General features: G+C 42.2%; 3 protein-coding genes across 5 annotated transcripts in view; 1 reads left to right on the forward strand and 2 right to left on the reverse strand.

The window, feature by feature from the left end:
• The window catches only part of LOC130176128 (potassium voltage-gated channel subfamily D member 2-like), a 32,754-nt gene extending 13,943 nt beyond the window's left edge, over positions 1-18,811 (forward strand). For 2 of the 3 annotated variants that reach the window (XM_056387044.1, XM_056387043.1), the window contains exons 3-7: positions 12,997-13,159; positions 13,621-13,719; positions 14,670-14,768; positions 15,827-16,047; positions 17,234-18,811. In XM_056387044.1, the coding sequence (XP_056243019.1) occupies positions 12,997-13,159; positions 13,621-13,719; positions 14,670-14,768; positions 15,827-16,047; positions 17,234-17,411 (760 nt within the window). In that variant the 3' untranslated portion in view covers positions 17,412-18,811. The remainder of the gene's footprint in view (positions 1-12,996; positions 13,160-13,620; positions 13,720-14,669; positions 14,769-15,826; positions 16,048-17,233) is intronic. The other variant, XM_056387045.1, reaches the window with a different exon arrangement.
• LOC130176191 (uncharacterized) lies at positions 17,900-20,650 on the reverse strand. The gene is made up of 2 exons (XM_056387135.1): positions 20,036-20,650; positions 17,900-19,508 (listed from the first exon to the last, which is right to left on the reverse strand). Exons 1-2 carry the CDS (start codon positions 20,648-20,650, stop codon positions 19,353-19,355), a joined length of 771 nt encoding a protein of 256 aa, XP_056243110.1. The 3' UTR covers positions 17,900-19,352.
• A 950-nt stretch (positions 20,651-21,600) lies between these two features.
• Positions 21,601-26,970, reverse strand: LOC130176131 (parapinopsin-like). Its single transcript, XM_056387047.1, has 4 exons — positions 26,275-26,970; positions 25,407-25,735; positions 25,009-25,254; positions 21,601-24,845 (listed from the first exon to the last, which is right to left on the reverse strand). Exons 1-4 carry the CDS (start codon positions 26,627-26,629, stop codon positions 24,693-24,695), a joined length of 1,083 nt encoding a protein of 360 aa, XP_056243022.1. The 5' UTR covers positions 26,630-26,970; the 3' UTR covers positions 21,601-24,692.
• Between the last annotated feature and the right edge of the window lie 114 nt (positions 26,971-27,084).

Raw genomic sequence — 27,084 nt, forward strand, 5'->3', positions numbered from 1 at the left:
TATTTTTCAAGGTTTTTTAGCCACTTCAGTGGCATGGCACTATAGATGGAAATGCCACACTACCAGTCAGTCCACAAGTTTGGTCCAGAATGAAATATCTCAACAACCGTCAAATAGATTTCTATGACATTTTGTACCTCATCTAGCAGCCACATGATCTTTGTGTTTTTAGTGAAATGTCTCGGCAACTATTGGATAAATTTCCATGAACTTCGGTACATGCATTCATGTACCCATTGGGATTAATTCCTCTGATTTTTCTTTTTTTTTTTTAAATCTCACACCATCATCAGTTCATCATTAGTTGGTTTAGTGTGAATTAGCAATTTTTAGCATGCTATCACGCTTAAGTAAGTTCGACAATACCCTCTAACTATCACCATGTTAGCATTGTGATTGCAAGCACGTATGATATGTTAGTTTGGTTTAACTACTGTAGTACAGTCTGTTAAAATAACTGTAAGCCTGTAAGATTAGTCTCAAAATGGACAAACCTGCAAATTCTTGTTGTAACATCACACTGATTAACTTTTATGTTGAATTTTTATGTTAAAGGAGATCTCGTTAGTGAAGTATGTTTCTTTGTATTTCTGGTTGTTATTTTCAGTCATCCTGCTGATCTTTACTCAGTCTACCCATGCAGGATGCCTTTGTTCCACTGCTAATGTGCCACCTGTGACACCCGCGGCAGGTCAGACCAGTTTGCTGCAACTCTGTTTACATTATAGGTGGTGTCATAGAGCAGGATTTTGTGGTTTTAGCTCAGTACACTATGTATTGGACTGAAGATCAGTTTCACAGTACTTGTAATTTGCTTGAGTTTTGCCCTGTTAAGCTGCTTTTATACATCTACAACACTGCATGTCATAGGATAATTATGTGACAGCTACAGTGTAGCCCCTAATCACTTTGGAGATTCACATTTCCATATGATCAACTGCACTGTTATAGAATAAAATCACCCTGCAGTATATAAAGAAATATGTTAAGATAAGTGGCACACCACCAGCTACATTAAAATGCAGCTCACACATCAATAATTTAAATCCAGTGATATAATACATATATTAATATAAATCTCTGAAAGCGTTAATCAATTCCCTTACTTTGGATACATCAGAGCATTATGCTGATAATACTTGTCTGTGTTTACTTAAGTAAAATCTTTAGCCATCGTTATGAAAATGTAAAAGTTCCAAAACACTTTTTTACATACTCAGTTTAGGTATTTTATAAAGGCCACATGCAGGTAGTGAATACACACTCCATGGGGTAGGTGAGGCTAACAACTAGCAAGGTCACTCCAGGTAAGTATAGTAACGTTGAAAGTACAAAAAACAAAATGACAAATCCTAATCCTATCCTGTCAGTGCTTTCTGATGCTTTACTGGTTGGATTTCATTGACTTAAAAACCGCAACAATTTAAAAGCTTTATTGAGAGCGGGATAGATGATAGCTACTGTAGATTGATATGTTTGTCTAGGCATTATTGAAGTGTGGGTTCAGCTCCCACCTAGGGGATTTCCTGCCTGTGTGTCTCTCTCCAGGCATCCTACACAGGAGTATCTCGCCTGCTTACGGATTGCATTTCCATGTGGGGATTTTCTTTCTTTTTTTTTTTTTTTTCAAGGTATTAAGGGAAAACCGTAAACAGTTGATTATTATTTGTATTTTTCCCCTCAGCCAATTGTCCGTAATCCCTGTGGAGGAGCTTAAGAGTTAGATTTCTGGCATCCATGGCCCTATCTTTACATAACGGCCACAGACAAATGGAGTGTGTCTCGTTTTGACTGAGCCACACATTTAGGCCAGAGGGCAAAGACAAGCCAGCGAGTTGAGTAGAGAAGCCACCCAAACAGCTAGCATTAATACAGCCGAACAACACAATCAATTTCAGATGTAGCTTAGTCTCATTTATTTGCACGCACAGACTGACTTTCACATGCAAGGAAACACACATGACACACACCCCATTTACATTCCTGATGTATCTGCTGGTCGCAGATGTGGTGATGTTGGATGCTCTGGTCCTTGCCGTCCTCTGGACAGGGGGGCAGATCCAGCAACGGCCTCTCTAATGTGACAGGTGAAGTGGTCTCATTCGGATCCAAAAATCAATTTTGCGTGGACTTTGCTGCAGCATTCTCCTCTGGGCTCTTCCCAGCGATTTTGTGTACACATGTTGGTGACAGAAAACAAGCCGCGCTGCCGTTGTTCCAACTCCCATCGTCTTTTCTATGAAATGGCATCCATCAAAGTTAATGGGCTGTAATCATCACCACAAATACACTGTCGCACGTCCCACTGCTCGATCCTGAGTATTCAACTCCCAGTCAATGGGATGTAAAGAGCGACAAATGTGAGGAACACAATTTCCCATATCATTAACAAGTCCAAGTGAGAATTGGAGGAGAATCCCAAAACGTTTCAAAATTTAAAAGATCTCATCTGCTTCATCAGCGTCTTTGGGGACTGCAGAGGAGAAACGTTTGTTAGATATGCATGTGATATACAGTCAATACTACTGACACTGTGTTTTCAGGCATCCATCAACGTTGTCATCTTGTATTAAAGCGTGTCACCCGCCAACCGACAGATCTGCTGTGTGGTAGATAGATTAATTTTCCAAGTAGCCAATCCTGCCAGCTTTATATCAGAGTTCAGCGTATAGCGTATATCTACTTATCTCCAGGCTGTATGCTGCTGGACTTCTGATTATACATCACACAGCCACACACTCACACAGACACACAGACGCACAGATACACAGACTACTCTTTCAGTGCCTGGCATGGCAGCGCTCCAAGAAGGCTGTCCCTGATGTATTTCTGTGTCTGATAGGATGTTTTAGCCGTAGCATCCCCAGAAGACAATTTGTAGACCTCAACAGATGGAGAAGTCCAATTAGAAAAGCGGGTGAATGAATTGGAGAAATGGGAGACAAACATTCCAACTCTTTCTCTCTCCCCCAGGACAGACAGCTAATCTTAGAGTACAGGTACAAAACCAACATCACTTCTGTTTTGGAGGGGAAACATTAACAAAAAAAAGAGAGAAATAAAAGCTAAAAAGCAAGCAGAAAAAAGGCAAAAGATTTGATTTGTTAACACTACACAATCAAAGAGGAAGGCGCTGAATTTGATACAGCTCGCTCTCGCACCACATCTACAGTATGTATAAATATCTCCTTCTGTTGTCTGATTCTTCAAGGGCAGACGTCCCACAAAGCAATTGCCTTGCCATCAGCCAAGACCAAAAAGAGGAGAAGAAATGAAAAAGTGCTTAAATATAGCAACCCCCTGGGATAGTGGAAGGGAGGGTGTGCTGTAGTGTGATTAAAATGAATAACCTTCATTCAGTCACGATTGTTAACGGTACATTCGAATGTGCAGTCTGCGGTGGAGCCAAAGCCGTGCAGCTCCGCCTGTCTTCCGAGTGTTAACATCATTATTCATCAGGAGGCCTGTCCTCTGCCGTGACAAAGATGCTGAAGTTCTATATAATGGGAGTTGTGTCATTAAGTACACATGCTTTCTGCCACTGGCCCAGGGTCAGTTCAATTCATGCTTGAGCCACCCCTGCTGTGAGAGCAGACATAGTGGATGCAAGACAAATTTTCATCATCAAACTGACCTTTTTGGTTGTATTGTTGTTGCTGTTGTTGTTCCGCCCATGGCCCCGAGTTATTATTTTTCATGTCATTTTTTGATTTGACAGGAGAAGTCTCGTGGAGTGAAATGGAAAAAGTAATGATGTCCCCATGCGCATGAAGTAGTGTGGTGCAGGTGGGGAGATGGTGGTTATGGCTGCAGCTAGCAGCTCTACTCTGCCCCAGGGGCCAGTCAGCAGCTGTTAGAAGAGATGCAGCTCTTCCCAATACTTCCCCACAGGTTCTCACTGGTTCCTGGTACTCGCTGTTATCTAGGCTCACTGCTGTCGCCGGCCTGGCTGCTGTCCACACTCTCTGAGAGAGCGCTCAGTACATTTTTCCGCTTCACCACTCTTTCTGTCTCATCCCAACCTCGCTATTCCCTCCAGTTCGACTGTGAGATTTTGAAGTGTTCCTTTGAACTTGCAGTCGTGTTTTTTTAAACGGCTGGATTTTGTACCTTGATGTTTGTTTCTAAGACGCTCTCCGAGGAATTTTAAATGCCTCTCTCCGTGGTATGACAAACAATCTGAGACCATTTCGGTATTGAGTTGTGTCTACTTACAGTATGCCATACGAGGTAATGTCTATCCTGAATGTGTGTGTAGCTTTGTACGTACAAGAAGAAAACCTGGAAAGGAGGGGCTGCAGCTGTTTGGCGTAAAAAGCTAATATAGACAATTTAAAGTTGCAACTCAAACAGAATCTAGAAGTTTTTGGGTGTTGAACACAAAAAAAATTGATCTTTCACCCCAACATCTATTATCCTGAGACTTTTCCTTTCCTCCAAATTCTAGAGATATATTTGGCCTATTGGATTTATGCTGTAACATAACTTGTCCAGAGTCTGCAGATTTACGCCTCTACAATTAGTCAGATAATCGTTAAAATTCACTCTCGCCCTTGGAATCAGTAGTTTGACTGAACAATCCCAATATAAAGTCCACTTACTAGCTCTCTCGCAGGTTTCAGTCCTGTCTTACAGTCTTCGTCAGCAGATGGAGTTTGCTCAGTTGTCATGACGATGACAAGTGTTGCTTTTTATTTTTCTTTTATAATTAAATCACCTCTGGGCGTTGGTCAAGACATCACCGTACCTTCAGGTCTGGAAATGCTGATGACATTTTAAATTATTTCTTGACATCTACATTTAATAGTTTAAACTGTTTATCATTTAAAAGGGTTAGACCTTCTCCAGAGATTTAGACTTGCATTTTCATACTTGGTTTTTTAAGCTGAGTACTGCTGATCCTCAACTGATCTTCATGTGTAAAATTGGTGGAGTTCCCCTTAATCAAAAAAGCAATGAATAGATTAATCGATACTGAAAATAATATATAAACCAAGGCCTTAATGGGCTATTGGATAAAACTTCAATATTCAGATTAAATCACTGAGACCAAAGTCTGGCGACGCTGTTCTCTGCCATTAAAAATCAGATTTTCAGATACTGCAGCTCATGAATGCTCACACTGCAAACTCAGAGTTAAGGGGCCATTTGGTGGAGGGAACTGATATCCAGCGGCTGCTCTGTGTGGAATCGCACATCAAAGTTAATCTTGCACCGTCTGCTCTGGCGCCGTGGAGCACTAATCTGCTGTCAGTGTGATGAGGCTCCTGGACCAGTTCCCCTTTCCAACACAGAGGCACTAATCTGAGAGGCCTTTCACGTTCGTGCTCGTCTCAATCACCTGACCACACAACAAAGGTCACAGGGGTCACTTTGAAATCTCATCTGGTCAATACTAAGTGACAATTAGCATACAGTGTGTTTCAGTTAGAGGGCAGTTTGGACTATCATGCTGATTTTCATCTGTCACAACTATTTCAAGTGCATTTTTTGTAATTCAGAGACTGGAATTTTACAGACAAATACATAAAAAAGTACAATTAATTCAATTAACACGGCCATTACTAATGCTATTCCTGATTTTAGGCTACTACTCTTAATTTTTTTTCGTAATTGCTCATCAATAAATTTTAGCGTTTTCACCTTTAACCCCACCTCAGGTCGTCACATGGCAGAGGTGAGGTAATTCGCTGCCTGCTCGATCAAAGCTTTTGGTGTTCAAAAAAATGCCACCACTCTCTCCCCCGCATGCCGATTAACCTATGATGAATACGGAATGAGTTCATTAGCATAATCGCTTGAGTGTCTGATGATTTCATTTCATTATCACGTTCTCTCATAATCCATAGCTCTGGCGCCCCTTCGTGCTTCCTACCCCTCTTTCATGTTCCTTTGCCCTCCCCATTCAGCCACGAAGGAGTGTAATTGCATTATCAAAGTATTATACTGACGTTATGGGAATATATTTTTAGCCCCTGGCTTTCTGAAGTAATGTAAGGAGAATGGGCAATCTAAACATGGGATGACAAATTAGACTTTGAGCACTGTTTGAGTCAGTTTACACTGGTTTCATCATGTCCTGATGGAAGACTTGCATCATCCAGACCTCCCTCTGACACACAGAAAGTATTATTCTCACATTTGTATGTTTGTATTTTATGGGTCCATGTGGACACTTAACCCTCCTAAAACTTCGATGAATACAGAAGAGCCATTCATCGAGTAATTAAAAGAAACTGCCACGAGGAATTTGGTCATAATCGTGACGACGAGGAGCTGGAGGAGAGGTGACTTGGCATATAATAGCAGTGAAATGGGAGTACTTTTTTGCATAGGACAGCAGTTGTTTCTCAAGTGTCAGCAGGTGTAGACTGAGCGAGTGGAGAAGAGCAGAAGAAAAGAAAAATGTCAAGCAGGGCTGTGCTAGCACTGCATGATAATAGAAAAGGAGGAGAAAAAGAAAGAGAATGAAGCGTTTCATCTCCAGCTCATAGTTAGAGGCAGGCAGGTCCAGGCAGAGGAAGGGTGAGTCAAAGTCAGGAATGGAAGAGCGGTAGAGAGGAAAGCTTTTTATCATCCCTGACTCTTAAGAAGATCTCCCAAATGAGAGAGGGCGTGCATGCTAATGTCAAAGCCGCGATGATAACTAGCCGCCTGGTTTCACAGGGTGAGGGTTAAGCTGGGATTTGGAGGGCTGAGGGAATACATGTTTGATATGTGAGCGAGAGAGAGAGAGAGCTGAGGTGCCTTTGCCAGGGCTATACGTGGGGGATTATTCTATATGGTTTATCTCTGTCTGCATAGCTAAATGAGAGGAATTTCACTGGCCTTTATTGGCTGTGTGTAGCTCCTGAGATTCCTGGGTGAACGTTCAGCTGCGAGATCAAAGCCACATTGACACTGCTGCACCACAAAGTCTTCATTTACAAAGTATTAACACTGACTGGCATGTAGTCATGCATGCCACGGCTGTTTCCTTGAACTTCACATGCAAACCTTCAGCTTTATGCCTTTCACAAATCTGCAGAGACGGGATCTCAGTTGGATTGCAGAGAGCATGGAGAAAAAAAAAGAAAAAGATCTCTCACATCTGCTCCACACTGTATTTAACTGCATTTCAACATCCAATCAGAACAATGTAGTCTGAGCGTTGTTGCCCACCGAGTCGGCGATGTTTTTCACCTATCTCAAAGTTGTCCTTCCCTGTAGCTATTGTTCGCAGTTACTCATACTCAAGCGCTCTGTTTTTCCTACCACACGCATTACACCAGGCAGTGCGGTCCACTGGCTCCCTGCTATCTCTGCTTTCCCATCTCCCCATTATGTTGTGTAGTTGTGCCAGCCTCTCCTTCTCTCCCTTATCACCTGCAGTGAAAATCTAGTGGGCTAATCCCAGCGCCTGTGGGATTCCCCCCTCTATAATGATGTATATCTGAGGGATAGCATCAGAGCAGAGTGCTATCAGCCCACACACTCTTAATCCCATCAGTCTTTGGTGTCCAAACCCAGGAGAGGCAGCGTTTTGGATGTTGTGCTCCCGGCCTGTAGCCAGAGATGCAGTGCAGAACATCAGGAATGATACGTGGTGTTTAGGGATCATGTTGGAGATCATGTTCACTTATTGTGCTTCTGATTCTGAAACCTTGTGGTGTTCCTCCCTGAGGATTGCATTGCAGTGGTACATCCTGTAGCTGTGCCACTGAATTGAAAAATTCCTCTCTGCAGGGTGTAAGTCACCACTCTCTCTGGCATTATAAAAAACATGTATTTGCTTTGTTTTATGATGGAGATGGATAAATACAGAATTTAGTTAATATTTGAACATGCTGACCAAAACACAAAACAGATTTACATTTGGTTCATCAATTATAAAAACATATGGTACACCAGAGAGTGTTTTCCTTTATTCAGCAAGCGTCACCCTTGTTTATCTGTAAATGCAGCAATCTCTGTTTGCTGCATTTCTCTTTTCGCTCTCGCTGGCCAGATTCATGATGCCTATTGGCACAGGAAAGAACGATCATATAGCCTTCCCTTTCTTGTTTTTATGAACTAAATTTTTTATGAGGGCTCTTAATATGACATAACCACCCTCAAGACCTCTCCCACAGCACTCTATAAATCTTGCGGTTTTCACAAATAAAACCTGAGAAAATTTACATCATCTTGTCACTCATGTTAGTATCCCTCCATGACATGCAGCCGGTATAATCCATTTTCTGGAGATTCTAAATTCATAGTTGTACAAGCATGATTGAGTTCAGAAGGAAAATTACATTTTTGTGGTACATCTATTATTTAACTGTCAGCAAAGATGAATATTGTGTTCTTTCAGCCTTGTGGAGAAGGTACAGAGAACCATATTGTCGAGGAGCGTTGCTCCATTTGCTCCTTGTCATGGCTTGTAAAAATGGAGCCTTTCTCGGTTGGTCAGTGAAAGGCCTCATCGCTTCTATGTCAAGTCCCTAGATAAGATTTTAATGTTGTGTCCACTCTGACAATCTTTGATAGTCTGCAGCGGCTGTGCATTTCACATTACATTCGCCCCCGAGATGTCGCCTCTTCTGATACAGTATCTCAAACTTCCCGACCTTGCCACTGTTCTGGTGTCCCTGCACAGTTTTAATGCCTCTCTGTGTCATTATCAACTTTTGATTGGTACAGTCAGTGACAGCATCAGAGTTTCAGGATAGTTGACAGGTTTTTTGCTCACAGGTTTGGAGGGCTTGCTGTAGAAGCCATTGAGCTGTGAAACCGGATGAGTGAATTACCTCAGGAAGCGCTGATAGTGAGCTTGGTGTGCGACGGGATGTTTGGTGAAGGTCAAACAGAAAATCATGCATTCACAGAATTATCAAAGACCAGCTGAGGGTACTTGATGCAGAGAGCATGTTTGGAATTTACCAATCTCATCTTTTTGAAATGATAAAAAATGCTAATGCTGTGCCAAACTAAAAATGGTTGACCTTGACATTTTTTCTCGATAAAGTGCTTCTTCAAATGAATGTCTTGTTTTAGCATCTCAAAGAGCGACTCATAGTAAGTTCCCTCTGACTCAACACACACAACAGATACCACTGAGTCCATTGGATATGTCTCTGAGCGATTTCCCCTGCTTGCAGATAATAAAGAGACAAATGCTGAGTGGGATGCAAAGTTAAACCAATCTCAGGGAAGAAGGTGAGATTGAAATTAATTTGAGATTCAGATTATCAGATTGCAGGCCCCTCAGTAATTATCACCATGAAACAACACGTGGTGGATGGATGGTGCATGAGATAGGACCGTGTGCTTAATTCATCTTGATTCTAATCAGCTGACGAGTCAAAACCCTTAATGTATTAATCAAATTAGTTTCATTCCATTGCTTCTCATTGAAATATCAAAGAAGAGTAGATCAAAGTGCGATTTAATGTCTTTACCATGACGGATTTAATAGGATGGCACCCTCCTGCCTGGCAGCTTTGGTTTCTTCATCACATGATTTTTCTTTATTTGAACACCTTGACCTTGATCGCTCACATCAGTGGGATTGAATACTGTGATGCCATTTGAGCATCAGTCTTTCCCTTTGCTTTTATCAATGCACTTTACTACAGTCACGTCTGCAGGAGGCGAGCTAGTTTAACAGTAGAGCCCGGGAAGAGAAAGCTGGAAGTACCATGACCGAGGTGCCAGTGGATGATTGGATTTTAACGCTGTTGACAAAGCCCTCTCAGCTGGAAGATCTGCCACAATCCTTCTTGGATCCTAATTGTCAGCACTGCTAAGCTGTTGGCGATGCTCTCCGCTGGCATGTGAGTTGGTGGGATAGCAGGACTCACTTTAGACCTCTATGATTATATCAGAAACTTGAGCCTGTGCTCACTTAAGGGAGGTTTGTACCTCAGTATTGCATTTCTCCTGCCAACAGCCACACACGTCAACAGGTTGGTTGATTTGTGTGCAGTAGACGCAGCAGCTCAAATGACTAGAAAAGGTCTGACTTTTACAATTTAGGCTCATTTTACTTGAAAAGCTTTTCATTTCATTCTGTTTGATTTGGACTCTCAGAGAGACGTGCCCTCTCTCTGAGAAGAGAAAATAAACAAATGACGTGTTTGTAAAGTCATCCAGATATGTTTTTTTTTTTTTTTTTTTTCTCGCTTCCCACTAACCAGATGGCAGTCAGATTTCAGACACAGGGTTCTGGAAGACAATCAAGGAACAAGATTGTTTTTTAGAAAGGGGGATTGGTTAAAGTAGATGTCAAATTAAAGGTCTTTTCACACACACACACACACACACGCACACACACACGCACACACACACACACACACACATATTCTTAGTGACCGCCTGTGTCTGTGTGTGTGTGTGTGTGTGTGTGTGTGTGTGTGTGTGTGTGTCTCAGGCGTGTCCATGTTTCAGGGTGTCGCCACTCGCTGTGAGGCAGTGAGGTCATGTATAGAAATCTGTCTCAGAGCACCCCCTGATGGAATACCGCACCACTTTTAAGGTCAGCCGCACAAACTCTGCCACACAGGTTGATACAGGGACTCATGAATGTTTGATTGGTCTATTATCCGAGCCGGGCGGGGACATTCATCCCCCGGTTCTGGAATTCAAATATTCCTTTTAGTCTGACATTTCTCCTACAACGTCTGAGGCGAACCCCCCAGTTTCACTCTCTCTCACTGCGCTGGGCTTCATCTGCAATGCTGTCATCTCGCTGTAGGACAATTCTACAGGATGCGCTGTTTTTAAGAGCGGTGCGACTGCGAGCACAGTATGGTTTCAGGTGGGTGGAACTGGGGAATTGATACTCAGTCATTCCGACACCCCTCTTCCTCCTCTGCAGGGTGGATAAGGATCTGGCTATCCATCTTTGTGTTTCACCCATGTCAACTCGGGGTAGCAAACGTGGGCACCTGGTAGTCGGAGACAACAAGAACAAAGCAGGAACATTACTTTAATCTCTCGCTGCCGTTAATTCCTACCTCTGCCATCATCCAGGAGGCAGAGCTTTGTGTATCTCAGCTTCCCCCTTATGAACAATCCATCACTGTTAGTGCTTCTCTCCAGAGTGCGCTAGCTCCTTTCTTTTTTTTTTCACCTGCTCACTACTATGCTTTGCTTTCAAAAGACGAGGCTCGCCGAAAGAACTGCAATGCATTGTATTCCACAGTTCACTGTTCACACTTATTTTCACATCCAGCAGCATCTCTGCCACTCGTCCCATTGGAATAAAACACATGTGAGCAGTCACATTAATGGCATTATAGGCTTTCAACAGCACATCCAGAATCTATAATTGACACCTGCTGTCAGGCTCCGTCAGTGATTACAAAGGAAAATGACTTGACCTGTAATGAACTGTTAAACTAATGACATCTGTGTTAGATCACTCAACTTGAAAGCAAACTGTTGTACATGAGGTCTCATCAAGCGTGATATTAAAATGTCCACTTTTACATCTTTCCGCCCAAGCTCTGTAAAAGCCCAGGCTGTTGGGCCCAACGTGATGGAAACCTGAGGCTAATGACTCAAGCAGACGGCCGTGGGCATTAGACAACTTCATTTATGAAATAGTCAACCTCCCGTGTAGCGATACATTCACATTACCCTGCCTCACTTGAGAGACGCGCTGCTGTCACAGCCACTGAGCAATGCTGATGTCCTTTCCTACCTGCATTCATCTTACTCTCAGGAGGTAATGGTCTTCTCAGGTCATTTGCGCATTAGGGTCCCGATCATTCATCTCACCCACCTGCAATCCTGTGTACTGCTGGTCCTCTGCAGCACATGGAGGGATGTTTGGAAGACAAGGAAAACATTCACTCTCTGAATCATTTATTCGCACTGTTTCCTAAACAGTGCTGCCTGTGGTATAACAGGCAGAGGGGTGTTCATGAACATGTAGGTTATGTTGGAATGATTTGTGTGTCTAATTTGCAGCCTTGTTCCTAATAATTGCCTTGGAGAAATCAGGACTTGCTGCCTTATGTTTTTTTTTTTAATATATTTGTATGATATTGAATGAAAACTACCTCTCTGTGTGGCAACCGAATATCACTGAGTTTGTGGTTAAATGTAAATGTTCAGCTTGTTAGTTTTGGTTGTAATGGCTGCTAAGTGGCACTGGAGGTGTCTGCTAATGTAAAGAAAGTGAGATCATGAAGACAGTTTGATTTCAGTTTTACCTTGAGCATAGACAGGTCTGAGTGCCTGAGAGAAGACAGACACATTAATCTCGTGAATGGGAATCATTCAGTCCCATCTGACATATATACAACCATTAATCTGTTCGTGCTGAATGTATCCTGTCCAACATTTGTATGATGTTGAAAAACGACACGCTTGTGGAACAGTGTTGTGCACCATTTCCAAACAGACGTTTTTTTCTCTCTTATCTTGAACAGGAATCGTTTTAATGTGGTTTCACCGTCTATCTACATTCAATATTCAAGGCCCATTATGATGTGGGAAGAAGAACAAAACACACAAGAGGCTGTTTCTGAGGCCCACAGACTCGAGCGATCTCTCCAGGGTTTGGCATCATGCTGTTCCCTTCCCCCTTTAGCTTTCACTCCATGTGATACTACTCCCTGTATCTTCCACAAGCTGTTTGGCTAACAGAGGTCACAGGGGATGTGTAGCACGTTTGGTCACGACGTGAAAGCATTAGCCGGTGCCAGCAGGTGTGTAATTATATATGAAACGGGGGTTTTAAAAGAGGAGCATCACAGTGGCATGTAGAAAGTAGGCCAGGAAGCAGAGACTTCAGAAAAGTCCTATTTATTGCTCACTCACTTCAAATGTGTGACTTCTTATTTGAAGTAGTGAAATAATCCAAGGTCACTGTAACTATTTCAAGACGATTAAAAATAACATTAAACACACAACAACATGACAAAACAAGCGTCCAGGGCGGATTCTTTGAAAGGAATTCTTTTTTTTTTTTGGTATTGTTTTTCTACCCTGTGTGCTCACTGTCGTCTGTTGTCTGTGTTTCAGGTATGGTGACATGGTGCCAAAAACTATCGTGGGGAAGGTGTTTGGGTCCATATGCTCTCTGAGTGGGGTGCTGGTCATTGCCTTGCCTGTCCCTGTCATAGTGTCAAACTTCAGCCGTATCTACCACCAAAGCCAGCGGGCGGAGAAGCGACGAGCCCAGAGGGTACTGCCCCTCCCTCTGCCTCTCTCTCTTCCTTTCTCTCCCTATCTCTCTTTATTTTTTTCTCCTATCTGCCTCTTTCCTCTGTCTCTGTCTTCTCCACACATAACAATGACAGGGCAAATGTTATCTCCCAGAATATTAATCTTGTATTGTGCTTCTGTGTACTGTATGTGTGTATTGGGCGGGCTAAAGTTGCTTGAGTATATTTCAGTGGGAGAGAGAAATAAGAGGGGAAATGACAATGACTGAACAAATGATCTTCAGAGTTTTGTGTCAGCAGCTTTTCAATAGCAATATGTGCATTTCTTTCTAAAAGTGTTTGCTAAGGCAGAATTTCCTAATCATAGATTTAAGCGTAGCCTCTCCCTACTAAATACTGTGGCTGCCAGAGGGAGACAGAGCCAATTAGTGTGACAGACAAAGCGTCAGAGGCTAAAACAGAGGTCTGTTTGTTCAAACAGAAAACTCGGCTTGCTAGAATCCGCGCTGCGAAGATTCGAGGCACTAATGCCTATATGCGCTACAAACAAAATGGGCTCCTGATCGACTCACTGGAGGAGGTAACGGGGCCAAGCAGCGGCTTGGGGGCTGACTGACCGGGGCCTCGCTGATGCTTGCATGCCGCTCTGCTCGGGGGGCCATGCCACCACACACGGGGGAGGGGGCGGGTGGGGGGGCTTCTCATGCTGTAACACAGGGGCTGCTGTCATTCCAGTGCTTCAGTGTGATCGTCCTCTCTCTTACATTGCACCTCTCCGCTGCAGCATTGACATGCTTCGTCGACACACTCTCTCTCTCTCTCTCTGTCCATACAGCAGGAGGGCCAGGCAGGCACACTTGCCTTCTGGTGGAGTACACAGCCATTACAGTCACACTGACACATGACCAAGCTGTGCATGTCTGTTCAACAGGGTTTGGAGGGGAAGGAGGGAACCAAAGGCTTCCTGGACAGTAGGTCGCCTATGGAGGCTGTCTGCTCAGCCTGCAATCTCCTCTAAACTCTGTTTTTGATCTGCCGTGTGTTTTGTGTGTTATTTCTAGAGCATCCAGGTTGTAGTGCAGACTAACACAACATCCTTCCATCCCAGAGCCGTGCAGAGCTTCATCAAAGTCTGTAGTGTGGTTGTGGTTCAGAATCTGTGCTGTGTTTGGTGTAGTGTGTTCGATCTGTGTCTAGGTGTGCCACTGCTGTTGCACTGAAATGAGTTCAGTTCTAATTTGACTTTTCTGGTCCTTCTCACCAAATCAGCGAGAGAATGGCAAAACCAAGTCTATCAGTGAAACATGTTGTAATCAGCCACTGTCTCTATGCCTCTCTAAAAACATCCCCATCTCACTAGGTTCTCAGTAGATTGGCTGCCGTGCTACAGATCAGCATCTCAACTCTCAGTGCTTTGCGTACTCTCCACTACATCACAGAGCTCCTAGCTCCTAGCTGTTGCCTGAGACTCACAGAGTCTGAGCTTGCTCATCTACACTGTTTTTTTTTCTCACTTTTGTGTGTTCCAAGGCCTCCAAGGAGGCAGGACAGGCCCTGGTGGGGAAGGCCGCCAGCCCTCCTTTTGAGAGCCAGCATCATCACCTGCTGCACTGCCTGGAGAAAACCACGGTAAAATCCCTTTTATTTCCCTCAAACTCAAAAGCTGTGTCCACTGGAAAACACACAATCACTTTGGCATCTTTTAGTTTTACTATCTTGGTAACAGACTTTACACAGTTTAAAATAGCTCGCTGTAAAAAATAGTTCCTTTTATGTAAAATTGCGTCACTCCTGCAGTCTGCGCTGTATCGTCGGTGGTGCCTGCTTGTTCCAGTGCGTTGCAAATAGAAACAAAGTAGGTTTTTTTTCATCCATGCACAAACTGTAGAGTCTATTTCAAATGCAACATGAGTTAAAAATAGCAGTAAATGGGGCTGGGAAATGTTGAGTCCCCTCGCCAGCAACATGCTAAAGATAACATGACTCTGCCAGCCAGTAACATTATTCCTTCCATTCAAACCAGCCTACTTCATTTTACACTATCTATAATTTAGAGATGTAAGAGCCTCTTTTAATGCTTGGCGGTGACGTGAGTTTTACACTTGCAGCTCTAAACCCCGTACAGAAACATGGACAGGCAGTAAATCAGAGTTCCTCCTCACAGATCATCCTCCCCCCTGTAAAAGACTTGCCTGTCATCTGGGAATATCTCCATTAAGGCTTCACCCCATTCATATGGATGCGCACATGTGTACATCGGGCCTCTCATGGTGTGCATTACAGATGGCAGAGAGTGGAGAACAAGTGGCAGAGGGAAGCTATAAGAGAGGAGGCATGATTCAGGACGATGGCACCAGATTCTGCGTGGTGTCACTCTGCCACCTCCTGGCACAGTCTGAAACATACTCGGAGCCTGACCTTCAAGTCATGCTAATTTGTCACAGGGATAACAGTTGTGAATGTTTTCACAGATGGCAGTTAATATGGACATCTGGGCCAATATATTTCTATTCCCTTGATGATTCATTTTCCAATTATTAAACAATTTTGCTGTGGATTTTGTTCAGTCTGTTTAGTCTTTACTGTGAAACATCTTTACTCATTATTTAGCGGAGCCAATCATCGATGTAATTGAGTGATTCATGAGCAATATTGAATCCCAATTTTTCCACCGTCTTCCTCTGCAGAATCATGAATTTGTGGACGAGCAGACGTTTCAGGCCAACTGCATGGAGATCTCTACAGTGAACAAGTCGGGGTCCCGCTCCTCCTCGCTGTCCTCGTCTCCGCACGGCCTCGGCTCGTGCTGCTCTCGACGCCACAGGAAGAAGAGCAGCTTCAGCCTGCCTAGCACAAACAACCAGGAGCTCAGCACCATACAGATAAGGGAGAGGCCGGTGGTCAACAGGTAGTCTGTCTGATTAGCCCTTTTTTCTCTCTTTACATCTCTACATCTCTGTCTCTCTGAGCACACTCACACCAAATACACATATGTATGCAAACTGCTGGTCCTGCATTAAAAGATAAGATAAACTTTACTGATTAAATGGAAAAGCATTCCTGGTTTTGTAACCCGTGATTGTCTTAAAGCGCCAGTTCACCCATGTTATGGAAAATCTTTTTTTTTTCACCAGTAGGTGTATGTACAGATAGTTTTGGTTTTATTTGCCCTTGTTTCTATCTCTGTATCTGTCTCTGAGATTTCTGCTTCCAACCCAACACAATGGTAGTGAACTGAATTTTGTTGGCGGCGCTTAAAGTAAAACTAAAAAACAACAACACGTCCTTCCACAAACAGTGTTCCCGTCACTCTGGACAATCCACAGAACTATGAATAATTTTCAGTGAAACTACTTTCTGCGCAAGCAATACCCCCTAACCTCTGAGAGAACTGTTGACAGCTTGTTCTGTGGATTATCCAGAGCAACAAGGACACTGTATCTGCAAAGAGAGGTTTCTGTTGGATGTAATTTTCGATGTTGTCAGCAGCACAAATTCTATTCACCTCCTTTGTATTGGAGCGCAGCAGAATTCTCAGAGCTGCATATATAAAATATAGGCAAGTAAAACCCTGAACTATCTGTATATCTTCAGAGCACAAAGGGCAGGTGAGAAAACATGTCATTTTATGAACTGGGTGAACTGATACCTGTTTATGTTGGTGTGAAACAGTGTGATTCCTTAGCATTGTATGAGATAATAATAATACATTTTATGTGTGAAAAGACAGAACGTACAGTACACACACAGGATGATTTTGTACATGATAGACAAAGAGAGCTGCATGTGAGACTTCCTTTACAAGTATAGTCAGTCTGGACCTTCATATACGCAGTTCCCCAATACAGTATATTCTCCATTTACTGACAAAGGCTCCAGAAGTTCTCATTAAAACTGAAATATACCTTATATGAGCAACAGGATCCAGTGTTCATTTATAAATCCCTTCTGTAGAAAGGACATGGATATTTCTTAAGATTGGCTTTTGTAGAATGTAAGGATGTATGAATGGACCCTGTGTAACACAGGCTTTGTGTAATACTTTCACAAGGTCAGGCCTCTCACCCTCTTTCATCCTGTGTTTTCTTTTACAGCCGCTCCAGCCTGAATGCCAAACTCGATGAGACTGTGCCCTTGAAATGTGACGAACCTTACATCACTCCCTCCATGGTCAGCCTGTCTGCCCCGGTGGTGACCTCATCAGACGGGGACGGCTCCACCACCACCACCGCATACTCTCAGAGCAACATTGTCCGAGTATCTGCCTTGTAGATGTCATGCCTATCTTATCAGCTAACTGGTCTCAAGAAGCACCAGATGCTGAGGAGAGGGACCACCGAGCATCAACCTGCCATAATCTAGTGGGATTATAAGATTAGCAGAGGTCGGGGTTTTTTGAAGTAGTGATCTCATCTGATGTCAAACTCTGCATGGTATTAGAATGATGTGGACGGCTGCCTTGGAATAAAAGCGACCAGCAGATCTTGCTCCATTAAGCACAGCAGAGCAAGGAAGTGTTGGGATTGCGTGGTTATCATTGTTGCCTAAACATACTGAGAAAAAATACTTTATTTTTGAATATGTAATGTAGGTGTATTTGTTGTCTTCTGATTCAAAGGAGGAAAGGCAGTTGTTTAAAGGTCACTCTTGATGACCTCTGATGACAAAGCACACATTCATTAACTGAGGGCCATATTTGTGAATATTATATGTACACATTAGAAACATTCACTTCACTCGCTACCCAGTTAAATAGATTGTTTTAAACCCCCCCCCCCCCAATTATCTGGTTTCTAATAGTCCCCTCACTGTTGTAAATTCAGAAAACGTACATCCACAGGAATGAATAACTGTTGTGAATATTCATTAACTGACTCATTAACTGGTTGATGTCATCGCTTGATGAGTAAAATATATTACGCATCCTGACATGTTTGTGAAATGTGCAAGTGAAAGTCAAAATGACAAAATCTGTGTTAGCTTACATATTTGACATTCTGATATGGATCTATGTGAAAGCCACTGTCATCAATTAACAATTGATATTGAGAAATATACAGGGTACATATTAGTTAGGTCACAAGGTAGAAATATAAGAGGATGTTCTTTGCAACACTTGACTAATACTAACCCTAATGTGGACACATAGTATTGACCTGGAAAACCATATGAAAGAGTGTTGAGCATCAATTCCACTGAGTTCCTCTTAAATTCTAATATTCAAAAGCGAGACTTGGTAGATTTCACTGTGTTAAAGGGCCATTTTGTACATTTTTCATATTGTAAATATCTCAGTTAGAACTTTATCAGCCGCATTTGAAGTTGGCTCCTCTTATTTCTAGATTTAGTTGACAGTTGTTGGCATACTATTTCTGTCTGTTAACTGGTTGAATTAAGGATTTGCATGCTGTCATTGCAGAATTCTGTTTTATTAAAGTATGTCTCTGCTTCTTGTTGGAGGTTTATCAGTAAAAATGAGATTGATTGAAGGAAACACAATGAGGCTGGTATGTTATGATGTAAATTCTGCAACACTTTGCTTTTAATGAAATACAAATCTTGTCATGGAGTACATATATAAAGGGTAAGGAAATGAGACAAGTTAATACACATTGTGCATTTGGTGCAGTGGATAGAATAAATACTGTAGCTCTACTGAAACATCCATTAAATGACCCATGTCTTCTTTTTTTTTAATTAAACTAAGACACAGTTAGGTGGATTTCATAATGTTTTCCCTGATTACTCAAAGAGCATCACTAATAACAGGGATGGGATAATAATGAGGTGCTGCTGGAGGACATGTGAGGACCTGACCGGCCCAGTGGTGGGTCCTGGCTGCAGGGTCTCTGGAGACAGACAAGCAATTCCTCACTGATTGTTTGACACAGAACTCAGCAGCTTACCCCCGCTGAGCTGATTGCGTTGGTCCAGGCTGCTTCTCACAGCACGCAGCGCTGCTGCTCTGCAGGGTTTAGTAACTGCTGAGAAGTCAGCCTGCATAAAATCTAAGATAACACAGCAGCATATAAAATAATAGGCCCTCTATAGCCAAATAAAAATTCACACTTTAGCGTCTGGGGTTTAATTTAGTTAATATTTGAACAATGACTAGACAAATGTTAACCATTTTAATATTCAGTTACATTGTGAATATTGAATATGGTCATTTGGTCTAGTGCCACTCAAAGGTAGACAGGAGTGGAAACATTATTATGTCTTACTGAATGTGGATTTGACCTTATTTTTTAGCCTGTAAAACTCTGTACGAAACTGAGGGTTCACTGCAGCATATATTATTGGGTCACTCAGTGAAGTGATGCAGGCAACAGACACTGACAGGATCTCCACATCCTGAATGATCTTTATCTGAAAAAAATAATAAAGAATTTAAAGTAAAGTGTTAGAGGTCATTTGATAGACTTTGTGTAAAGACTATCCACCTATAGAACAGGTTTTCATCCCTGGGTTCATAGGTCATAAGAATATATATATATATATATATATATATACACACACACACACACACACACACATATATATATATATATATATATATATATGTATAGCATATAAATATACTATATATAAATAATTAGCTATATAATTAAATTTACATTTACATTAAATCAAACAAATATTTGTGTATAATCCATTCTGGCCCTCCCATGCTCTTGGAAATACACGTTAAAAACATGTCAAACTCAAAGTTACATCTTGTGTCAGGAGTATTTTGGGACCTTAAAGTGAGTTCAGGGGTCATAAACAGTGCAGGAGTCCTTCCTTCAATTATAAGAGTACAGATGTTCACCTACTAAAAACAAAAAGTTTGTCTTACACTTTTTCACTCACAAAATGCCATTGAATGTTGCATCCTTACCCCTACAAACACTTACCTGTGTATTTCTGTTTTTGCGAACAAAAAAATTCACCAGGATAGTTGTGATCAGTGGCAGCCAGAATAAAAGGAAGGTTACAATGATGTAGCCGGCGCGTTTGGCCATTTTACCTTCCTTCTTCTTGTTCGCTCTATCTTTAGTCGCTTTTGAAGGCATCATGCAAACAGCCCCTTCTGCCTCCACATTTTGTTTGGGAGCGTCTGTTTCAGGAGGGTTGCCTGACACTGGAGGTAATGAAGACACTTGATCCACTGTAGTAACAGCCAGTGTTTCTCCTCCATTGCTGTTCTTTGCTTGTTTTGGTTCAGTCACTGAAACTGCAGTGCATTCAGGCTTTTCTAACTGTGCAGACGTGTTAACGTGCGGCCTGGTTTCTTTCATTTCAGAGGGTGCTTTGTCAACTTTCTCTTTGGACTGGCTTTCTGTGTCGAAATTGCTTGACACCTTCTGTGGCTTTGTGTTTGAGCTCTCACCGCTGCCAACAGCACCTCCATTTGATGGTTTTGCTCCAGCTCTTGTAAGACAGGGGTTGGACTGCTCCATTTTAAAAGGTTTCTCTTCAGTCTGCGCTGCAACCTGCATCGCAGGAGGGCAAGGTTGTTCTGTTTCCATGTCGGTTATCTCCACGGTATTTTTTAATTCTTTCTTACAGTCTGAACTGGAGGCACATTGTGCAGCTTTTTTCGAGGTCAGCAGAGCAATGGAGGAATCTTTCTTTGATGAGTTTGGTTCAGCTTGTGTCACCAGCTCCACCTGAGCAACATTTTTGTTCAGAGTCTGCCTTTTCTCAGAGTTTGCATTTTCCACAACTTCTTCTTTCTTCTTTTTATCCTCAGTTTTCTGCTTTTTAGAAAGTGCAAACGTACCTTTGTCAAATATTTTGCGATTGTGCGACCTCACAAGGAGAAATATTCGAGCGTAGAATCCAATGATAACACCAAAGCAAGCTGCCCACAGTGGGAACAGCATGTAGAGTCCAAAGGTGTCATATGAGGATGATGTTTCACTCTGTGATCCTTTGCATTTCATGTGCACGGGTGAGTCCTTTACAAATATGAGACAGAAAACAGACATCAGAATAGCCAAGGTCCATGTGAGAGGAATCAGCACTGTAATCCGTTTTTTTCGTTGACTGGTTTTGAAGGGTTGTGCAATAGCCTGGTATCTCTCTGCACTTATGCATGCCAGTGTTAACAGTTGGATACAGCAGCTGAAAGAGAAAGAGGCCACTTGTGCATCACAGATCGACGCTCCCACATTTCCTCTTTGATGCAAAGCCATAACAATGGTCAAGAGAATAGGACAGTCAATCACACATCGCAGAATGTCTATGATTGCGAGATTAACCACCAGCGCATTGTTCCAAGTTTGCAGTGATTTTTGGTGATAAACTGCCAGAATCACAAAAATATTTGCTGCAATTCCCACGACAGAAGTTGTCAACAGAATCAAGCTGTTTGCCACGACAAAGGTGATGTCAATGTATTTCTCCCAAATGGTGCTGTTCCCAGAGTCCCATGCAGGCAAAGGCTCGGCTCTCATCTCCAAGGTCAAAGAGTCAACATGTTTACTTCTGTATCTTCATCCTGGATAATCTGAGCAAACATACATCAAGGCAAGTGATTCTCCTCTGAATGAATGATATTAATGGGTGAAACTGCAGCTTGGACAAGTTACACCAAAAGTACCCGCCCTTTTCATTATCACTCCACAGCACCAGCGGGTCACCTGGGAGTCTTCACTGTTCACATTCATTAAAAACTGTGCTGTGTATTCACAGCAGAGACAACTGGAAAAAAAAGGATGGCTGTTAATTGAAAAGCATATACGTCACTATTGTCTCAATCCTGATGCCCATCTTTAAAAAGCAGCTCAAAGATGAGATGCAGTGGATCTGCACTAAGGTGCATAGACTATGAATATGCTTGTGAATTAAACAGCTATCCATTTCATTATATATAGTAGCCTTCCTCACAAAGGTTAAAGGCTTTGTATTAAGCATGCCAGATGGATAACTTGGGAGTTCTTGAATTGGCTCAGGAAATAAAAGGAGCCGTGCTGCTGGATTATAGCATGACATTGTGTAATCCTGTTTGGAGATAAAGTGTGAAATGCTATTTGCTTGAGATGTACAAGCCTATGGACTATGCCAAATCTGGGATTAGATCAACACAATACATTTTCCTCCTGACCATCCGACATGTTAGAGTGATTGAATGTCTCTCAAAATCAAATAGATTCAAAAACAGGAAGTTCTGGAGAAGAAAACTTGTGAAACCATTCAACAAACTTCTTGGTGCAAACAAATAAACTGTACATATTTTAGGACACCATAAACAGAGGGAACATCATAAGCAGCTTATGACGTTGTGATAAAAATGTTGAGGCAAAGGAGTAGTTGCAAATGAAAAACATTTTCTTTATTTAGAATTAGATTCCCATTTACAATATTTACATCAAGCGTGTTGAACAAGTGGGAGGGAACAGGACAAAATAAGAAATTGAACAAAAATTCACCCTGACTTTTTTTTTTAACCAATCTAAACAAGCCAAACATATCTACAAAAGGACTATTCAAAAGACTGCAGTGTGGGCACCTTAGTGGGCAGCCTGGTGTATGTGCAGAAACAGAAAACCCATTTGTGTGCATAGTGTATAGTAGAAGGCAGACCAAACTTACATACAGATTTAACAACAGCAGAGGACAGCAGTTCAACAAAGTCAGAGAGAGTGAGTCAAGAGAGAATGAACTCTCATGATGCTGACTGTATTGTCCTTGTGTTTGCTGTGGATTGGACAGCTGGATCTCAGTCTCACCAATGAGAGACTGATCTTCCTTCCTCTCTTGCTTATTCGCTAACAGGTATGATCAGCTGATCATACCTGTTAGCGAATAAGCAAGAGAGAGGGAGCAAAAATTCACATGGAACAAAATAAAAAATAATGCATGATGACTTGCAAATGACTTTGTCAGTGTTTGAAAAAAAAAAAAAGCCAGATTCTCTGACATTATTATAAAGGCATACAGTATTTTGTTATTGTGAAAGGTTCATGGTTTAATAAATGTAATAAAATCATTGCACCAAAAAGAAAAATATGAGCCAAATAATAAAAAAAAAACATAACAATAAAATAAAGTAAATCAGTAAATAATAAACAATCGAACAAAATCATAATCCTAGTGGCTAGCATTAACTCAACAACTAAAATTTGTCTTTTCATTTCATCTTTATTCTCTGATGCACAGTAATCTTCATGCTGGTGACTCAGTGTGGGCTCAGGCGTGTGCCATGTGAGACACGATGTCCTGGGTTTGAATCAGGCCCAGAGACTATTTCATTATGTCATCTTTCCCCGAACTGTCTAATCCCCCTCTGAACTGTCTGCAAAGATTTAAAACTGCAAATAATATAAATACAGAGTTGCCAGACCACAGAGCAGGCTAACCCAGAGAAATGAAAGTCTTTCACTGCCTGAATCACTCACTCACTCACTCACTCATTGTTGAAAACAGGTGTTGCTCAAGGTGAACAAGTGCATCCAAATTTTGCCATGATTTTTCCACTGTGATTTTGTGGGAATTGCAAAACGATTTGAGCACATTACATTGCCTTTGTTGTTCCCTTCAACTGTAAAATAATTGTGCTGATCAAATCCTGCATTCACACAGGTGCTTGTATTTGAAATGACATGTATATACACGGCAGCAATATAATATTGTGTTTTGTGCTGCAGTGGAAATTGTGTGTTGGCTAAAGGCAGGATTTATTGCATAATCCCTAATAAGTAAAATTATTTGGCCTTGCTGTCACTGTTGACTGGATGATAGAGCTGGCTACTGTTGACTTTAATTCTGTGTATTTGCATAATAATGTTACATACGCAGAGGTGCTGTCCAGTATATCTTATATAAAATCAGAGCACTGGTTCCCAGAAAAAGGCCTTGTAATATAAAAAGAGTTGCAAAGTGTATTAAAGGTATGAATCAATATTTCATTATGCAACTCCCTGCAAATGTTAATCACCTATGTGATTTTCACAAAGTAGGAAGTGTTTTCTCACACTACACAAAAACAGCTCCAATGCATTTTATTTGAACAAAAGGTCAGGGGTCAAAGTCCGGGGGTCTGTGACTTGCCCAGGCTTGTTAAAAAAACAAATGAAAACATTCATTTCAGCCAGTGTTTTCTGTTCTTTCAAGATCTCCAATCTTTTTTTGGCTATTTTCCCACATGCACACACACCTGCAAACACCAATATGAAAAATGTAACAGTTTATTGATCTAAACAAATCACAGAAATAAAACCTACTACAGTACACCCTGCAATATAATGCTGTTCAATAAAACGCCAAGACAAAGTAGTCTCAAAAAGAGATTAATCAAAACAAAGGATGAACAAAATAAGCACTTATTTTCAGTGGTATTGGATTGGATTGTATTCCTGCATATACTAAGGTTTCCCTGTTGTTTGCTTCACCTTCTGAATCAGCTGTTAAGTCTCTGTGCTGATTCTGTTCTCATCTGGCTACAGTGAAGACCTCTCTGAAAGACACCAGCCTGTGGATGTGCAGGTCTGTGTCTGTGATGACGCACCAATACAACCAACTGACAACCATGGCAGCGTCTTTGGTTTTTTTTTTGCTGGAGAAAAGTCACAGAGGCAGCACCTTGCTGTGCGTGTTGACACTCCTGCTTAAGGAAGCTGGGGTCCTTCTGTTCAAGGTGCGCATGTTGATGCTGACACTGGTGGGCCCGTGGGGAATGTAGCGGCCGCATGACAGCACCTCCAGAGCGGAGTCGCGGAACTGTTAGAGATAAAAACGCATAATCATCTCATCAGGAAAACATGTGAGCGTTCATTTCAGACATTAAGACATGCAAATCTGTATATATGTTGTGTTTTTATCTTTGTCCACCCTCAGCCTTTGCATCTCAATTCCACAGTAGATACAGACTTCTGCTGCTTACCTGCTTGTTGGAAAGGAAGTAGATGATCGGATTATACACAGGGCTGGTCTTGGCAAAGTACATGGGCATGGTTGCGACCAGTGGAGGGATGTAGAGCTCTGGATCCACAACTACCACCACTGACAACGCCGTGTAGGGCAGCCAGCAGACAAAAAAAGCTATAATCATGGCCAGCACCATACTGATGGCATGATCATTCTCCTTTTGGCTGGAGCGCCCACCCTGTAGCTCCACACTCCTGTTCAGCTACGAGTGGAAAACAAATATGACCCCCATTAAAAGCTGTTTTAGTCTGTAGGTGGTAGATTGCAAACAGATGAGGATGGAGGTGGGAGTTTTAAATCTTGTTTTAATGGTGTAAACGTGTGATAAATATGCAGAAGGCATACTAAGCCCACCTTGCTCATGGATGTGAGCACTTTGCAGTAGCAGTAGATGATGACTGCAACAGGGAAAATGAAGCAGAGGAGCGTGTAGAGGACGAGATAGCTGTAGTTGCTCCATGATCTCTCCTCCCATGCCAGAGAGCAGGAGGTCTGGACTCCCTCGGGTCCGTAGGAGCTCCAGCCGAATAAAGGAGTCACAGCCCAAAACAAGCAGAAGACCCAGACAAACAGAAGCCCGATGATGCTTCTCCGCATGCTCAACTTTAAACCAGCTCTTGACTTACACACAACATTGTAGCGCTCGTAAGCAAGCAGGGTCAGAGTGCAGAGAGACACCAGGCCTGGGAGAGCAAAACAAATTGAAGAAAAAACAAATCTTAGCTCATGGTCCACTCACAGACTTTATCTGAACATTTTAACTGCATTTTAAGGTCTTTCTTAGGGAATCTAGTTCGCTTAGTTGTCATGCAGAGAATCCCAAACGTCTCCATAACAACGGAGCAAACTTCTTTCACAGAGAAGACCATGAGATGTTGTTGAAAGCTCTGGGAAAAGCAAACAATTGTACCTTGGATTACAATTTGTTTTGTTTCCAAAGTCAATATTAAATTCTAAGTCCAAATAAGCAACATAGCATTTGAAAGATGTGATATGACGAGAAAGACCAAAAATCACCAGGAGGCACAGAGCATGAATATTTTTTGTAAAGCTATAATTCATTCAGTTATAAACTGAAGGAACAATAAGGTGTCTTTTCACCCTAAACTGTGGTATCTTATGTTTCACATGGGTTTTATGACCTCCAGGCACAGAGAAAGCAACGTTCTCTTAAAGTCTCAAAGGTCATTACAAAACGAACTCCTGTCTCATCTCCACTTACCAAAATAATTGACAGCAAATCCTTGAAACACACAGGCTGCGTGTCCGATAAAGAAGGAGCCTTGGTAGTTAGTGATGGTGACGACCAGCGAGCCGCACAGGCCTATCATGAGGTCAGACACAGCGAGACTGAGGATGAAAACGTTCATAGGATGGAGGAGAGACGGATTCCTCAGCATCACGGTTATAACGAGCCCGTTGTTAAACACTGACAGGACTGTGTTGATGAACATGAGGAAAGAAAGTATACTGTAGCCCACCCGAGGGAAGATGGTGGGCGCCATCGTCCCCATCTCTTCGGGGATGTATGGATGGTGAGAGCCGGAGCTCCACGGCTTCGTGCTGTTGCTGTCCATGGTGCGTAAAAGAAGTCCAGGAGGAACAAGTGTGAGGCCAGAGACTGAAGCCACAGACACTGTGCTCAGCTAAGGACACCGCGTCATCGATCTTATCAATTCTGATCCCTGTTGGACCATTCGGCTTTTCTTATTTCCATTTCTCAGATTGGGCACCTGGTCTGATAGAGAAAGCCCCAAATGCAATATGGGAAATTGGTCCGTAACACGATTTGGAGGGATTAATCCCAACAAACCCGCTGCTGTAATGCTAATTGGAAAGTTGAAGAGTTATTAGCAGTGGATCAATTAATCCTCGAAATTAATTTTCTTGTCATGAAATATTTCTTCCTGTTGTTGGTAAAAGCACAGCACACAAGTGGACTATAAGTTGAATAAACACACACCTGCAAATTGAATCTAATCATGGTACAATTACCCAATCACCTCAAGTAGCTTCACATTAATGACACAAG

This window comes from Seriola aureovittata, chromosome 10 (assembly GCF_021018895.1).
Source record: "Seriola aureovittata isolate HTS-2021-v1 ecotype China chromosome 10, ASM2101889v1, whole genome shotgun sequence".
In the NCBI taxonomy this organism is placed as follows: Eukaryota; Metazoa; Chordata; class Actinopteri; order Carangiformes; family Carangidae; genus Seriola; species Seriola aureovittata.

Coding starts and splice junctions, on each gene's coding strand:
- LOC130176191 (XM_056387135.1), bottom strand. CDS start 20,650: ATGGAAACAGAACAACCTTGCCCTCCTGCGATGCAGGTTGCAGCGCAG. Junction 19,509..20,035: donor GCAAAAACAGAAATACACAG/GTAAGTGTTTGT, acceptor TATTTTTTTCAG/ATAAAGATCATTCAGGATGT.
- LOC130176131 (XM_056387047.1), bottom strand. CDS start 26,629: ATGGACAGCAACAGCACGAAGCCGTGGAGCTCCGGCTCTCACCATCCA. Junction 25,736..26,274: donor ATTTGCTGTCAATTATTTTG/GTAAGTGGAGAT, acceptor TTGCTCTCCCAG/GCCTGGTGTCTCTCTGCACT. Junction 25,255..25,406: donor TGCTCACATCCATGAGCAAG/GTGGGCTTAGTA, acceptor TTCCACTCGTAG/CTGAACAGGAGTGTGGAGCT.